The sequence below is a fragment of the Suricata suricatta genome, chromosome 8, assembly GCF_006229205.1.
Source record: "Suricata suricatta isolate VVHF042 chromosome 8, meerkat_22Aug2017_6uvM2_HiC, whole genome shotgun sequence".
NCBI classification, from domain to species: domain Eukaryota; kingdom Metazoa; phylum Chordata; class Mammalia; order Carnivora; family Herpestidae; genus Suricata; species Suricata suricatta.
In genome coordinates, this window is record NC_043707.1 from 20957418 (window position 1) to 20974236 (window position 16819).

The window sequence follows — 16819 nt, forward strand, 5'->3', positions numbered from 1 at the left end:
GCAGAGTTCAAGGTACTCCCCAAGTCAGGGAAGAAGGGAAGCAAGTTGAAAAGGAAACGAGGAGGGGCGTCTGGGTGACTCAGTTGGTTAAGCGTCCGACTTCGGCTCAGGTCATGATCTCAGCTCTGGGTGATTTTGAAATTTGAAAAAATGCACAGCCCTGAGAGCTGCGTGGGCAGAAGAGGACTAGGTGTTTGTGAAGCAAACCCCTTAGTGAGTTTTCCGGATTCTCGGCAAGGAGCTGGGAATCCTTAGAATTGTGGCAACCTGGGGCACCTGGGTGGCTCAGTCGATTAAGCGACCGGCTTCGGTTCAGGTCATGATCTCACAGTTCTTGGGGTCAAGCCCCACATTGGGCTCTGTGCCTGGAGCCTGTTCAGATTCTGTATCTCCTTCTCTCTCTGACTCTCCCCTGCTCACGCTGTCTCTGTCTCTCAAAAATAAATAAACATTAAAAAAAAAAGAGAATTGTGGCAACCTGGTGGGGAAACTTCCTTAAGGTCCCTAGGGGAAACAGAGGCCAGTCATCCCTTTGTTCTCAGGAGGACCCCTAAAAACTAAGGAGACAGACATTACATGCAACCAGGGGACCAAAAAAAGGAGGGGGTTAAAAGTGGGTGGAACAGAAGAGGGATGTTCTGGGTGCGTAGAGTCAAGAACAGTTTCTTGTCCTGACTGGGTCCCCAGTCCTCGTATGAGTTTCAGCTTCTCCCTGCCCCCTCCCCCACCAGGCCTTGATTTCCCCTCCTGCGAAGGGCAGAGTGGGGCTCTAACATCCAGCATCCTTTCAGATCCAAACATTCAGTAATTCCAAGAATTGTCTGGTTCCCGGAACAGCCACGTGAAGGCCTCCCAGGCAGAGTTTGTGCCAAGGTAGGGCGAGACCAGGGAGGGCCAATCCCAGGCCAGGAGGGAGGGTAGCATATGGGGCCTCCCGGCAAAGTGTCAAGGGACCCAGAACACAGGGAGTGGCCGCATTCGGCCACAGCCACGGCACTTTGCAGCCTGTTTTTTGTCCTTTGAAGTAGACCTTTTGACAAGAAAAGAAATGGGCTCAGAAGGAAAGGTAATTAACCAGAAGTGAATGAACATCTAGGATTCCACAATGTCAGTGCAGGTTATTCTCAGGCGTATATTAAAAGGGAAAAGCCCGGGCTTCAAAAATTGCACGGACCTAAGTTCAAAATCCCAGCTCCTCCAAGTTGTAGCTGTGTGACTTCGGGAAAAGTACTAAACTTCTCTTAACCTCGGTTTTCTGGTGTATAAAATAGGATCAAATAATAATATGCCTATTGGGTTAGTGTAAGGAACTGGTAATCAAGCAAGCAGAGGTGATCCCACTCTGGATTGGAGGGAGGGGGGGGCTAGACTCGATGTCCTTTAATGCTCTTCCCAGCCAGAAGATTCTGTGACTGTTGGTAGGTTGGACTCAGGGGAGGCCGATGGACAGATTCCCCAGAGGTTCAAGCTCATTGTTGTGGTCTGTCTACCCAACAGGTGCCTCATTCCTTTGTCCTTAATTGGCTCCAAGTTTTGCAGCCTAGGGCTTATAGGGAAGGGCAGGAGAAAAGGAAAAATGCCTTTCCCTGGGACAGACCTACGGGCTTTTCTCCTCGCCTTGGGTTGAGTCTGTGGGTGGAGAATGTTTGTTGCTAGTTTTTTCCAGTATCCACTCTCCTGCCCTCCCCAAGTTTGGGCTAACACGTGGCTAAGCACCTAAATACTAGTTTCCCAACCTCTCTTATAGTTAGGTGTGGCCATGGGATTAAATTTGGACCAGATGGACCGTAGTGTACTTTTAGGTCATGGTCTTCAAAGTGAATTGGTGTGGCTTCCCCTGGTCCCTTCCCCCGCCCCTTTCCACGGGCTGAGGTGCAGGTGTGATGGCAGGTACCGAAGCAGCGAGTTTGGATCCCATCGTGGAAGCCAGGTTTTGAGCGTCTCGGAGCAATGGGCTCAAAGTGGCTCGAATCCCCGACACGGTCAAGTTGTCGTTTTAGCCCAAGAGTACTGACCATCCAAACTGCTATGTGACAGAGAGAGAACTTTCTATCCTGTTTTGGGTCTTTATCACCATAGCCCAAACGTGTACCTCAATCAATAGATTATCTTATGCTCTTCCTAAACTCTGGTCCTGAGACTCAGGGTCTGTACTAAGAATCTTCCTCCTTCCGCCGACCTCCCAGAACCCTGTGCTGGCAGTCCCCTTGGCAGAGGGACTCACCTTATAGAGGAGGACAGTGAGAATCCCTGAATTTGAGCCCCGAGAAATCTGGGGCAAGTCCCTTAACGCTCTAAATCTCAGTGTTCATTTCGCAGACGGCACCCATAAATAACGTCCATGTCAAAAGGCGGTTTTATGTGAAAATGACATGATCCGTAAGATGGTTTATTCTGAAAAGGGAGAGAAGCTGGGGAGGGGGCTCCTTCTACAGGCAGCATGACAAGGAAACAGGAAATTTCCGTTCATTTCCTAAGAGGCCACAGAGGCTTATTTGGCAAAACCTCTGCGGACCAAAATAAAACAAAAGCAACCAGGCGGGCCTCTACTGGTCCCTCCCAAATCTGGGACGCCCTCTCCCAGACACATAACCAAGGACAAACAGTAACACAAACCACGCTCAAGTTGGTTTGTGCAGAAGCGGACATGTGCAGGCAGAGACGAGAAACAAAACCACCAGAGAGAGGGGACAGAATGCCACACACAAGCGCCAACTGCTGAATTTTGTTTATTCTCCTTGCCGCCCTTGGGGGGTTCCAGTTTCTTTGGCGTCTTTCCTTTTGGGGGGGGCGTACCTTTCGTGACTCTGTCTCTCCATTCCCTGCCTCTTGCTCCCCACCCCTAGTTTGTCCTTTTTCTGGGGCTGGGGATGCTTCCTTTGTGGCCCCTCAGAGCCTCAGTCAGGTAGGGTAAGTCCTGGGGCGGAGTAGGAGGGCAAGCAGGCCTGCATCTCTCCCCCAGGTGCCGATTCTCCGAAGTCCAGTCTCCATCGCTGTGTGGTGTCCGTGCTCTGGCCTCATCTGGGGCAAGGAAAGAGAGAGACAGTTCTGATTCTGGGGTTCTAACTCTTCCTCTCTTGGTCACTTGCTCTGGGTCTCCAGAGAAGGACCCTATCCTCTCTGGGCCTCTGTTACCCTCTCCGTAAACCAAACTTCCCTCCAGTTGGAAAGGTCCCATGTTTCCCTTTTTGCTCTGGTCACTAGGAAACTCAGAGTCCAATGTATGTCTCATTTTGTTCTATACTGAGACAATGGTTCTTTTTTAATGTTTTTATTATTTATTTATTTTTATTTATTTATTTTTTCTTTGAGAGACAGAGAGACAGCGTGAGCAGGGGAAGGTCAGAGAGAGAGGGAGATACAGAATCTGAAGCAGCCTCCAGGCTCTGAGCTAGCTATCAGCACAGAGCCTGATGAGGGGCTTGAACTCGTGAACTGTGAGATCATGACCTGAGCTCAAGTCAGACACCCAACGGACTGAGCCACCCAGGTGCCCCGAGACAATGGTTCTTGGAACCCTTCTCCCCACCCGACCACACATATTCAGGCATGTCCTTTCAAGGCAGAGGGCCTTCTGGGTCTCCTGACTCTTTACCTCCAGCTCTGCCTCACGACCGTGCCCCCCGCTTTTTCCGCTCTGTGTTCTGAAGCTTGGTCAACAGCTTCCTCTCATGGCCGCCGGGGCTGGGGCGGTTGGTGTTGGCGGCAGCTTCTCTCTTGCTGCGACCTTTCCTGCCTCCCGCTCCTGGGAACCAGGCAAGAGGCAGAGGTGAGGTGGCCTGAGGCGAGACACACCCAAGGAGAGGCAGGGTGTCGGGAGTGCAGAGTGGAAAGAGCATGGGTGGCAGACTGGAGGGTGGTCACCACATAGCTTTGGGGAACCCCTGTCTCCCCATCCATGGGACGAGGGGCTCCCATGATCTTGTTGCCCCAATATTCTAGAGGCGTGTGAGGTCCCCGGGCTGAGCACTCAGGGGAAGGGGGGATGGCGGGAGTGCCTCAAGGGGTCAAGGGAACAAGTTAAAGAAGGGGGGGCGGGGGGGGGGGAGAAGCCCAAGGAGTAATCCTAGTTGGGGGCTGGGGGTAGGCGGTCAGGGACCAGGAAGGGGACAGGGCCAGACCTTACCCAGGTCAGAAGGAGCCAGGCTATAGAGGTCATACTCGTCCAGGCTGAGGTCTTCGTCCTCCAGGCCCAGAGGCTGCTGGGCCGGGCTGGCTGCTTGCGGGAAGGTGGCCGTCATGCCTGACTTTCCCTTGCTGTCTCTCTGTCGTCTCCCAAAGCTTTGTTTGTGTCTGGTTTCCTGACACCTCCCTGTTCACTGGCCCCAACTTATAAGGCCACGTGTCCCGCTCAGGCCCTGTCTGATGCAATCTGGCCCTTTCCCAGAACCCGGCCCAGTACACAGCAATCACGAGAGGGGGAACGAGTTGTCGGGGCTGTGAGTCCCAGCCCCTTCCCCTTGCCTCTTCCCTCTCACTGGGGCTCGCCCAGCTGGGTATTTTTCCATAGAGGAGATCCCCGCCCCTCAGGGAGGAGGAGGCAAGAGGCTGAGTCGGAACATAAACAGTCCTTGGGATCAAGGCCAGTGGGGATCGGAGGGCCTCACCTGACCTACTCCTTCCTGTCTGTCTCCCGCCCCGGGCCACACAGCTGACCCCCATTCCAATTCTGGCTCAGACTCAGGACTCTGGTGGCAGATAATGGAGCGAAGACCACACCACGAAATAGATCAGCTGTTCCCACCCCTAACACACCTGACACCCCTTTTTGATAAGAAACATCTGGAAAGCCCCCTTCATACCCTGAGCCGAGGGGAGCGGAGTGGGTCCCTAGGTAGTTTCCCTCACCCTAAAGGAAGGCTAGCGGAGCGGTTAAGAGTGCACATTCTGGAGCCAGCTGCCCTGGGTTCAAACCTCTGGTCCGCTACTTCCTGAGTGACCCCAGGCAAGTCACTTGACCTCTCTGTGCCTTGGTGTTCTCTGCACAAGTGAGGATGACCATAATTGCAATGATGTCATAGGGTTGGTGGGAGACTCGAATGAGACCCTGCAGGGAAGCACACTCGTGACAATGCCTGGTACAGTCATGCAGTCTAAACTGCACTCTGTGAGCTTAGAATAATTTGCCTAATTTCCGAACAACTCAATGCCGCCGTCGCTGTAACGTAAAGGAGACATGGAAAGAAACCCGCTTATCATGAAATGATGTCAGTCAAAACATGGACATGCTGAGGTAGAAGACGTTATGACGTAAACAGGCATTTGTGCCTATTTAATATGAAGGAAAGGAAAGGATTCAGATAAGAATCGGAAAATGGAATTTTCCACGCTTGCCTGAAGGGATCTGCCATGTGGGTTGAGCTGACCCAGAGAGGCCATACCCTTGGGCTGCCCAATCATGTTTTCCCTGAGGTTTTTGTGCCAGATCCCACTGCCCAGGCTGGGAAGGAGGCAGGAGCAACCTTCCACGTGTTTTTGTTCTTTGTTTTTTGTTTTTAACTCCGTGGCTTCCAGCACAACAGAACCTTCTCGGGCTTAGCCAGGTGCTGATTCTCTGCTCACTTTCTCACTCTGCTGTGAGCCCATTCAGCCTCAGTTCCCTCTCAGTGCTGCCGAAATTCTACCTTCCCCTCCAAGCGCCGTCATAACCCAGTCTTGTTCTCACTCTGTGTTGAACACGAAGAGGCACTTCCGCTCGTGTTTCTCCCTAGCCTGAGCCAGAATTAAATTTAGCTTTTGTTTTTCAGGTCTGGTTGATATGTGAATTCCTGAACATCCAGGAAATGAAAGTGAGGTCACCTGAATCAGAGTTTGGGACAATCACGCAGGGGCCAAGGGCAGGCCCCCCCCACACTGTGCTGCTTCGGCATACTGGTTATTTTATTTTATTTTATTTTTTAAATGTTTATTTATTTTTGAGAGAGAGAGGCAGAGAGAAAGGGCGAGAGAGAGAATCCCAAGCAGGCCCTGCACGGTCAGTGCAGAGCCCGACGCGGGGCTCGAGCCCATGAACAGTTAGATCATGGCCTGAGCTGAAACCAAGAGTCGGATGCTTCCCCAACTGAGCCACCCAGGTGCCCCTGAGATATTAGTTATTTAAATAAAAGTTACCTGGGGCTCCTGGTGGCTCAGTTGGTTGAGCGTCTGACTTTGACTCAGGCCATGATCTCATGGTTCGTGAGTTCGAGTCCCACATCGGGCTCTGTGCTGACAGCTCAGAGCCTAGAGCCTGCTTTAGATTCTGTGTCTCCCTCTCTCTCTGCCCCTCCCCTGTTCATGCTGTTTCTTTCTGTCTCAATAATAAATAAAACATTAAAAATTTTTAAAAAATAAAAGTTACTTAAGAGACAGCCTGTGGGAAAGAAGGGGCAGACCCTCTTCTATTTTCCTGAGAGCAGGAAATAAATCTCCCAGGTGAAAATTACCCTCCTTGTACCAGGAGGTAAGGAGACACCCCGATCACCAGACATAGGAAATTTAGAGCCAAGAGGTCTGTGACTTTTTTACTAACTTACTATCCCAGCCCCAAATCTATTTAAAATTGCCTACTAATTAAAGCTCCCAAAGTTAAGTTTTCTTTCTCCTTTCAAGTCCTCATGGATTTATTGTCACTTTGTCTAAAAGGACAAAAACTACCAGTTTTGGTCATTTTGTTAGGTCTCAATTTCAGGACCGGGCCTCCACACGCACATAATAAAACTTGGCTTTTTCCTGTTGTTAATCTGTCTCATGTTAGTTTAATTCTTAGTCCCACTGGAAGATATGGAGGGACAGGAGAAGAAATTTCCCTCCCACTAATCATAACAGAGCAGATGGTCAGGGAAAGAGGAAAAGAACCTTAAATGACACACCCAGACAGATAAAGGTGGAGCCAATGAGGAAATAATGCGGTTCTTCCCAGGCAGGAACGTCCATCACTACACGCGTTGGAGTACATTCTAGCCACACGTCCTTGTAAATAATGAGTGTTTTAGCTTCACGACGGTCTAGCAGGACAGTCAAACGTCTGCAGGATGTGGGACAATCCTCCAGGTGACCCTCCCACACGGCCTCCCTGTCACGATCACTACCATGAACCCCCACCCCCCAAAATTCCCAAGCTGCCCAGGGCCCTATTATGAGCTGTGAGATCTTGGGCTCACTTCTGACTTTCCGTCTGCTCAGCTGTAAAGGGGAGGTGGTGACCAGACCACTAGGTGTGACAGGCCTTTGTCCTGAGCCAGCACAGCGTGGACTGCTATTTCCGCTGATCTTCAGAGAAGGGAAATTGAAGCTCAGAGAGCACCTTGCTCAAGGGTGAGTGAAGGATTCCTCCCAAGGCTTGCCTGACCCCAGCTCCAGCCTGCAGGCCAGCACAGCTGGCGAAACACTGCCAAAGTTTTGGCAGCTGTGTGTAGGAAGGCACCTGTCAGAGCTTCCTTCCTTCCGCCCCCCCATCCTTCCTCCCTTCCCCCCAGATGATTAATTAGTACCTGCCTTGGACCAGGCTGGGTGCTAAGGATACCCCATTTTTACCCCACGAGCCTTTTTATTATACTCTCTCCATAGCATTCAGTGATCACTGATGGAAATACCTTTCTTCTTTGTTTCCTTCTGCATGATACGTCCCCACTCGAATGCAATCCTGGTTTGGTTTAGTTAGCGGTTCAAGGAGTAAGCTCCGCTTAGGTCCAAAGATCGGTTCTTGCACCTGTTAGTTTCGTACCTTAGACAAATTATTTAGCCTCTCTGTGTCTCAGTTTCCTCATCTGTAAAACGAGATTAGTGAGAGGATCACGACAGCTTTCCTAGAAGCAGTGAAGCCTGAACAAAGCTTGGAGGGATTGTTTCGAGGATTAAAAGGCCAAGTCCTGTCAAGGCTTAGCACAGTGCCTAGAACAGAGTGGGTGGCCAGTGACAGCTATTACTATTGCCATCCACGAAGGCAGGAATCTTGTCTATCTTATTGTGTGCTCAATAAATGATCAGTTGAATCCACAAAGCTATTTTGAGATCGGTGGGGTTTTCAGCTCCCAAGTGCTGGCTCTGGGGGAACCCAGAGAACCCCAATCCTAGTCCCACAGAAGATTGTGAAGACAGTGTGACTGTCCTCCGTGGAGCCCAGGAAAGTACGTCTCCTTGGCCTTGATCCTGCAGGTGCGGGGAGAAGAAAGCCTAGATCCCAGGGGAGTGGGGCAGACAGAGGGAGGATGGCCAAGAGAGAAGGGACTTTTGGGAACCCATGGCATGGAACTGTAGGGCCCAGAAGGTGACTCAGTGGGAAAAGTTGAAGAGTGTTTTCCCATCTTCTAGCCTCCAGGTGAGTATGTGTAATCAGCCAAGAGGAAGTTTCTTTTCTTTCTACGTAGGACTGTACCTTCGTGACATTCCAGATGGCCAGCACACCTATTACACCCCAGCAGGGTCAGCCTGGAGTGAATCCAGGGCTCTCAGGAGGGCACCCACCTCGATGGGGGGGTGAGGAGGATGGGGGACAGTTGAAAGAGGATCACGACAGCTTTCCTAGAGGTAGTGAAGCCTGAACAAAGATGTCTGAGAAAGAGGGGAAGCCTCTTGGCTTGGTCAGTTAAGCATCCAGCTCTTGGTTTTGACTCAGGTCATGATCCCACGGTTTGGAGGATCGAGTCCAGCATCAGGCTCTGCGCTGATTGTGGAGCGTCCTTGAGATTTTCTCTCTCCCTCTCTCTCTCTCTGCCCCTCCCCCTTTCTCTCTCTCTCTCTCTCTCTCTCTCTCTAAAAATTAAAAAAAAAAAAGAATGAGAAAGACACCAAGACATACCCAATTCCATGAGTTAAACTGTCCAAGTCAGGAAAGCGTGGAGAACCTGAAGGATGTGCAGATGTTTTTGGCTCAAAGGATCTAGAGCTTCCTAGGCTGGAAGCAGGTTACGTAATCAAGCTGGGTTGGTGGCATCAGTCTGTACCGAGGAGATGCAAGAAGCCTAAATGTGGTAAAATAGGATGTGTCTGCCTGACTTATGGGCAGCCATCCAGAGACGCCCCCAAACCCGGCAGCTGACTTGCAATTATTCTTGGCTGTGTGATATCATCACCTTGAAGATAAATGGATGCATTCTCTCAGTGGGCAGTTTGGCAACACTGATCAGAATGTTAAATATGCCCTGATATTGTAGTTCTACTTACAGAGTCTCCTGAGGAGATGCTCCCAGCTCTGTTTGTAATAGTGAAAAATTAGAAACTAAGCGTCCAACAGGAGGTGACTGATCAGTATCCTTTTGTGAAATACTCCAGAGCCATTAAAAACAATAAGCTGTGTCTCTCGCTCTAATGAGAAAGTCATCATGAATGAAAAAGAAAAAAACCAAAAAAACAAGTTGCAGAACATTATGTGTACTATAATCCTAATCTTTGTATTTTTTAAGGTTTTTTATTTTTAAGAGAGAAAGACAGACAGAGCATGAGCCAGGGAGAGGCAGGGAGAGAGGGAGACACAGAATCCAAAGCAGGTTCCAGGCTCTGAGCTGTCAGCACAGAACCCGACGCGGGGCTCGAACTCTTGAACTGCGAGATCATGACCTGAGCTGAGGTTGGACACTCAACTGACTGAGCCACCCAGGCGCCCTTTACGTTACATTTTTTAAAAAATAATATGGGTAACTATGTGTAATACATTGTTTTCAGCACAAAAAGGTGTCCCATTTCTTTTTGTAAATAAAGAAGACGGGTGGTCAGATAAAACAATCACAGAAGAGTCTAGAGGGATAAATTTTATTCCTGGAACTCTCCCTAGAGATCAGCAAACGCAGCCCCTTTACCAGAGGAGGAAGGAAGGACAAGACAGGCTAGCATTCAACACTCTACAAACGTCTAGGGCACCATCATCGCCAGGCACTTGCTTGGTGCTGGGATACAGAAGTGAATGGAACATGCCACCCTCCCTCAAGGGGCGCATAGGCTGGTGGATGACAGTGTCCAATAAGCAGGATGTTACCACCCAGTGTAATAAGTGACGTGACAAAAGCACATTCAAGCTGCACAGTGCACCTAAGCCAGGCTTGTGAGCAACTCCCAGAAAAACTCATGTGTGAGCTAACCTAAGAAGTCAGACAGACCAGGAGGTCAGTGTCCCGGGAAGGCCAAAGTGAAGGAAAGCACAGAGCATGTCGTGAACCTAAGGAGTTAAAGCAGCGCAAGGGAACTCTGGTCCTGGATTTATTAGACAATGGTCTCCTGTCTCACAGTTCAGTGCTCTTTTCATTCTTTTTTTTTTTTTTAGGTTTTATTTATTTAAGAAATCTCTACACCTGACAGGGACTCCAGCCTATGACCCCAAGATCAAGAGTTGCATGCTCTTCTGAGCCAGCCAGGTGCCTCTAGTTCAATGCTATTGTTTTATGTTTATTTTTTATTTATTTTGACAGAAGGAGAGGGAGAGAGCAGGGGAGGAACAGAGAGAGAGGGAGAGAGAGAGAATCCCAAGCAGGTTCTGCGCTCAGCACAAATTCTGATGCAGGACTCAAACTCATGAACCGTGAGATCTTGACCTGAGCTGAAGTCAGATCCTTAATCGACTGAGTCACCCAAGTGCCCCCAGTGCAATTTTTGAAATACTACCTGTCCTTCTAGTTCTATTGACAAGTACATCATGTTTCAGCATATACATCAATACTCCGGTATAGAAAAAAGGAAGTGAATATGGCTCCTGTTTCCCCAAGTATAGACATTAAGATTTTTCAAGTCCGATGGCTTAAAATGTCTCTTTAGAGGAATAGTACAGACTTCTAGTTAAGCCAAAATTTCTATATGAATGGGGTCATGTCACAGAATTCTTAAATCTGGAAGGGATTTTTTAAAATGCAATCAAGTATTTATTAGTTTTTAAAATTTTGTTAATGTTTATTTATTTTTGAGAAAGAGAGAGAGAGAGAGACAGAGTGCAGGTGAGGAAGGAGCAGAGAGAGGGAGACACAGAAACCGAAGCAGGCTCCAGGCGCTGAGCTGTCAGAAGACAGCCCAACGCGAGGCTCAAACACACAAACCACAAGATCATGACCCGAGCTGAAGTCAGACGTTCAACCAACTGAGCCACCCAGGTGCTCCAGATCTGGAAGGGATTTTAAGGGGTTGCTTTGTCCGTGGTGGAAGGGGGCAGTGTCAGCAGTCTGACACTAAAGGGGTCGTTGTCTGTGTACTGAGCAAAATCATCTACTTTTTATTATGACCATCACTTCTCAACCATGTCAGTAGCACAATACGCCTCTCTGTCCCAGCCAACGCCGTAGCCCTTAGTATGCCAGGGCACCCAGTGAACACCTACACACGCATGAAAAACAGGACCAAGTCGATATCAGAACTATCTAAGCATCCATATTCGCTATCTATTCATCTCATATCACCATATACTCTCCATTCAACTTCATTTTGTAAACATAGCTTGAGTAGTCAGAATTACATACATCCACAGAACTCACGACAATGTCTGTCTTCGTAAAATGATGATATTTACCTCTAGTGAAAAGCCTTGTCTCTTCAAGTTTCAGAGCCATTTCCCACTGAGGCCGTGGTGTCTGATGTCCGGTGCTGTCACTTCCGTGTTCACGGCTTACCTTCTCTGCTGGGTCCTCTGGCTCGTTCTCGGCGGGGTAAACAGAGGTCTTTAACGTCCAGCTGTAGGTCAAAAAACTGGGCAGATGGTATCACCTTGTAATTTCCGGTGACGGTTTCCTGGATGGGATAGCAATCCTTGACTGGATAAATTCCAATCCAGGGGTCATGTGATCTAGCTGCTTTTCTGTCTAACCACTCTGGGACGGTAGGGTGCTCTGGGGACCCCCTACAGAAGTACTGGTCTTTCAAGGTGGCATCCTGCCTGAGGAATGTCAGGAGAATCCTGGGGGGGCCATCAGGGAGATCTTTGAGCATGTGCTTGTTGGCTCATTCAATCTGATACATCATTCCATACCGAGAGAGGAAAATCTATTCAAATAGTATTTTCAAATAGTAAAGGCCATCGCCTTGCAGGTTGAGTGGGTGGTGGGAGGGCGGGGAATGTCTGTGGAGCCCAGTGCCCTCCAGAGGCAGAATCTGCCCCCCGCAACCACCACCACCCCTCCCCCCGGAGCCCTGCTTTCAGCTGTTACAGGGGTTCCTGAGCCTTGAGGAGCGCTGCACCCCCCACACCCCCCGCCGAGATAGAGAGCCCCAGGCCAATCTTATTTTTGTAAGCAAAACTGTTGTAGTTATTGAAAAAAGAAAGGCAGAGAGGCTAGGGGATGGGATGTCACCATGCTCTTCAGAGTGGTCATAGCCTAGACTGGGATCATGGCGAATGTATACTTTTTCCATTCCAGATTCTAGATCTCTGCAATGTTTGACATTCTACAATGTATAACTATTTTATTTTATTTTAGTATTTTATTTTTATTTTATTTATTTCTTTTTTTAAACTTACGTCCAAGTTAGTTAGCATACAGTGCAATAATGATTTCAGGAGCAGAATGCAGTCATTTGTCCCCTGCCTATATCACCCAGTACTCATCCCAACAAGTGTCGTCCTAATGCCCCTTTAGAATTGGCCCCACCTGCCTGCCATGAGAGGTCAGATCCAAAGGAAGAGTCTGTAACCAAACTCCATTTAGCCCATCTCCCCCACCCATAAGAGTCTCTTGTGTTTTGTTCCCCTCCCTGTTTTTATTTTATTTTTGCTTCCCTTACCTTATGCTTATCTGCTTTGTATCTTAAATTCCACATATGAGTGAAGTCACATGATATTTGTCCTTTTCTGACTAATTTTGCTTAGCATAAAACCCCCCAGTTCCATCCATGTTATTGCAAATGGCAAGATTTCATTCTTTTTGATTGCCGAGTAATAGTTCATGCAATGTATACCTATTTTAGAAGTAGCAGTGGGGTAGGGAGGAGATAAAGGCAATTTTTAAGAGTTAATGTATTGTATCCCCTTCCCCCCCTTGGGTTCCATATGCGCTATGCCACCTTCTGGTCATGCTATGGCTTCTTTTATATGTGTTGGGGAGGAAAAGCAGTAAATGTAAAGCGTGAGAATTGGCCCCACCTGGCTGCCATGAGAGGTCAGATCCAAAGGAAGAGTCTGTAACCAAACCCAATGAGAATTCATCTACCCGATGCACAGTAAGCTGATAAAAACCAACACCGAGTTTTTGCAGTGAAGGAGAACAGGGTATTTACTGGTGTGGTGTGATCCAGGAGAACGGGGAGCTGGTGCTCACAAGTCCCAAACTCCCCGTTGGCTTACAAGTGAGGGTTTTTAAGGGCAAAATTTGGGTCAGGGACCCTCTGAGAAGGTGGATGCTATTGACTAGAAGCCCACGAAGTCATGTTAGCAGTTGTTGCTTAGTTGGTGCTGGTGTTGCTTTGTCTGGTCCCAGGGAGGTCAAAAGTTTGTTCCATCCTTTGAGAGACTTGGAATCTGAAAAATATCTTTATTCTTTCTGTATGTCATAGATTTCATGAGATGCATCTGGTGCTTATGTGTTCAGGAGAGTGCTGGTTAGCCGCCCGGATGGGCTCAGACTACTTGTATGTGCATAAGCTTGTTGGGATGTATTCTTTCAGGTTCCTTTGAATTGTAAGCAAGTATTCTTATCTCTTGGGCCTGGATCTATACATTGTTCCCTGGCCAGTCCAGCCATGCCTGGGGATGATATGACCTCTAGTTAGTTCTGTCATCTGCACTAAGAAGATGGGTGTGATTTTTGAGCCTTTGTTTTGTTTTGTTCAAGTGGGTGATAAATGGGGACAAGGTGAGAGATGGGAAGCTTACTTTCCATAGAAGGTGCCGGAAGCCCCCATGCACGGAGTCAGTTCTGAGCAGGAAGAAAGCAATGAGGAGGAAGAGGTGTGAGCACTGATTGTCCTCAGCAGTGGAACTCTGTCAAGAGAGGGATTTGTAAAGCAATTGTTAGGAAGGCATGCTGTATAACTTCCTCCGGATGTCCTAAAGAGACCTTAAGTCAAGATCCCTGTGACTTTTCAAGGCTTTTTGGAAAAGATTTCAGATATGATGCTCTGCCCAGTTTTCTTTCCCATGCCGTGCCTTTCTCACAGGAAGGAACGGTGCTGCCCCGGCAAAGGGAATGTTCTGGTCAGCACCACATTTCTAAATGTCCCCCTGTGACTCGGGGGGTTCTGGTTTGTCCACGAGTCTCTTTGGAGCTGCATCGTGGGAGTCCACCCTGAGAGGTTGCTCACAAAATGGAATTTCTGGTCCTGCAGAGCTGAGGACCGAATTCTATAGCAGTCACCCCACCAAGGTGCTGCCCCCTCAATGGCCCTCCCTAAAGCAGAGCTAACACCTCCATTTTCTCTTTCACCTAATAATTATTTTTGTTATCTGCCAGGCACAAGGCTATGTGCTAAAGATACAGTGATGAACATGAACAGGCATAAGCCCAGACATCATGGAGTTTATAATCTAAGGAGTGAAGGGTAGGACAGACATAAATCAAATTATGCCACAAACAACTGTACAATTGTGACATTGTGTTACGGACACAATTACAGGAGGTCTATACATGCTGCTCTTGAGGGATCGTGATGGAGGGATTTGACCCAGTCAGGGAGATCTGAAGATAAGAGGGGATTTGGAGGTAAATAGAAGAGGGAAATATGCTCCGGAGGAGGGAGGAGGGACGTGGCATGGATGAAAGACCTAAGGAAGTGGAGGCACTGAAGGGAAGTGTGAGGTGGAGAGGGTTGGGAGAGGAGGTGATGGGGCGGGAGACCCAGGTGCCAGTTCATGCACACCTTTGTGTTTTAAGACGAGTTCTCTGGCCAGAATGTGTGAGGGCAGACAACTCAAGGGGCGGGCTCTGACCAGTCTCACTGGGTAGCTATACTTCCCAGAAAAATCCTCACGTTGGCCACAAGAGGGCAGGCATGAGGCAGTTCACTGTGTCGTTGTCTGTTGTAGCCAGTAGTTGGAGGCGATTTAGATGTCCATCATCACAGTCCAAATAACTACAATGTGGGTGTCCATGAAGAAAGATCGCACAGTGATTCTAAGTAACAGGCACATACAACAAGGACAAGTCTTAAAAGTATAGTGCGGAGTGAAAAAAAATAAGAAACTCAATGAGGTTTATAGCACAATACCATTTAAGTAAATTAAAAATACATGCACACTAAACAGCACGCATGTTTTATAAAGACACACACACACACACACACACTTGGGAAGGGAGGAGAAGTGGAGAAAAGAGATAAAGGCCATAAACAGAGATAAGAGAGAGGGTGTACTGAGCTCAATGATTCTAGTCTGTCATAAAAGCAAGTAATGAGTAACCCAACCTGCACATCTGGGAATAAGCAAATAAAAAGCTTTTGCAGTTGTTAGCCAAGAGTGAAGACCCCTCAGGTGAGAGGTGGATGTGGTGGAGATGATGAGTGTATGGAGTATGTTCTATGAATGAAACATATAAAGCCTATTTAACAGCCCCTGGTACATAGTAAATGCCCAACAAATGTGAGTTGTTATTATTTATTAAAAATTTTTTTTACATTTGCTTATTTTTGAGAGAGAGAGAGGCAGAGCACAAGTTGGGGAGGGGCAGAGAGAGAATGAGACACAGAATCAGAAGCAGGCTCCAGGTTCTGAGCTGTTAACACAGAGCCCGACTTGGGGTTCGAACCCATGAATCGTGAGATTGTGACCTGAGTCAAAGTTGGAGGCTTAACTGACTGAGCCACTAAGACACCTTTATTATTATTATTTAACCAATCTACATGGAATTTCTTGATCAGCTCTAAGAAATTTACTGATAGAGCCCTTCCATTCCCATTAGAAGGAATAACCTTGCCCCAAACAATGTATTCTTTGCTAATAATATCCTTTGTTCTGTTCCCTTTCCACTTTAAAAACCTTTCATTTTCTTCAGCTCAGTGGATGGGATGCTACCTGATTCACGAATCATTCAATAAAGTCAATTTGACCTTTTAGGTTATTCAGTTGAATTTTTGTGTAGCAATATGAGAGATTAAAGATAAGTTCAGGGGCGCCTGGATGGCTTAGTCGGTTTAGCGTCTGACTTCGACCCAGGTCATGAACTCACAGTTTGTGGGTTCGAGCCCCATGTCAGGCTGTGTGCTGATAGCTAGCTCAGAGCCTGGAGCCTGTCTTCCGATTCTGCGTGTCTCTCTCTCTCTCTGCCCCTTCCCTGCTCATAATGTCTTTCTCTGACTCTCAAAAATAAATAAATGTTAAAAAAAAAAAAGAAATAGAACTTAAAAAAAAAAAAAGATAAGTTCAAAGAACTCCATATCTCTCCTGAGGAGCAATTAAGGGCAATATTTGACATTCAGGAGAAATAGCTCCTGAGACTTCTGCAAGTGCCAAATTTGCGAAATCCTCGCCAGTATAAGCTTCATAGAATGCAGGATATAGAGCTGACACTGGATAGATGGTCATGCCATCATCATTGAGATAGAGATCACAAAATGGAAAAGAAACTTGATGGGGGATAATGATGCATTAGTTAAATATTTACTCACGTTCTTTCCTTAAAACGTTCCGGAGAAGACTCCTTAAAAGTATTATTTCTGGGTCCACAGATCTGTTTAATTTATTAGAACTTTTTTTTTAAATAGAATTTATCTTTTGGAGCAATGTGGGGTTTCACAACAATTTTTTTTATTATCTTATGGAGGCTCTGGAGAATGAGAGGCCACGGAAGACACACAAGGACCCTAGTTTGTTAAAATAAGGTTCAGTGGCGGACTCCGGACTAGGGTGACAAAGTAAAAACTACATTTCCCAAGGAGCAGCGCGACACGTCACACAGTAACGACGGCGCATGCGTGGAGGGGGTTCAGGCTGCGACTG

The 16819-nt window shown here is 47.8% G+C and overlaps 1 protein-coding gene and 1 long non-coding RNA gene across 6 annotated transcripts; both read right to left on the minus strand.

Annotated features, from left to right (window-relative positions):
- Positions 1 to 2711: 2711 nt before the first annotated feature.
- On the minus strand, positions 2712 to 4453 carry NUPR1 (nuclear protein 1, transcriptional regulator). 2 transcript variants are annotated; one of them, XM_029947377.1, is made up of 3 exons: positions 4127 to 4452; positions 3596 to 3745; positions 2712 to 3021 (listed from the first exon to the last, which is right to left on the minus strand). In XM_029947377.1, the coding sequence occupies exons 1-2, from the start codon at positions 4239 to 4241 to the stop codon at positions 3609 to 3611; spliced, it is 252 nt and encodes an 83-aa protein (XP_029803237.1). In that variant the 5' UTR covers positions 4242 to 4452; the 3' UTR covers positions 2712 to 3021; positions 3596 to 3608. The 2 variants fall into 2 exon arrangements, with proteins under 2 accessions (XP_029803237.1, XP_029803236.1); XM_029947376.1 differs by lacking the exon at positions 3596 to 3745 and having other exon boundaries at positions 4127 to 4453.
- A 3068-nt stretch (positions 4454 to 7521) lies between these two features.
- Positions 7522 to 16804, minus strand: LOC115297991. 4 transcript variants are annotated; one of them, XR_003911551.1, is made up of 5 exons: positions 16489 to 16804; positions 14746 to 14999; positions 13763 to 13870; positions 11468 to 11685; positions 7522 to 7748 (listed from the first exon to the last, which is right to left on the minus strand). It is a non-coding gene; the product is annotated as an uncharacterized LOC115297991 (long non-coding RNA). The 4 variants fall into 4 exon arrangements; XR_003911553.1 differs by lacking the exon at positions 7522 to 7748 and adding an exon at positions 11035 to 11274 and having other exon boundaries at positions 14746 to 14958; XR_003911550.1 differs by lacking the exon at positions 7522 to 7748 and adding an exon at positions 11035 to 11274.
- Positions 16805 to 16819: the final 15 nt, after the last annotated feature.

Excerpts from the sequence above, each read along its gene's own strand:
- NUPR1 (XM_029947376.1), bottom strand. The coding sequence starts at position 4,241 with ATGACGGCCACCTTCCCGCAAGCAGCCAGCCCGGCCCAGCAGCCTCTG. Across the intron at positions 3,022-4,126 it reads CCTGGCTCCTTCTGACCTGG|ATGAGGCCAGAGCACGGACA; the intron begins GTAAGGTCTGGC and ends TCCTTGCCCCAG.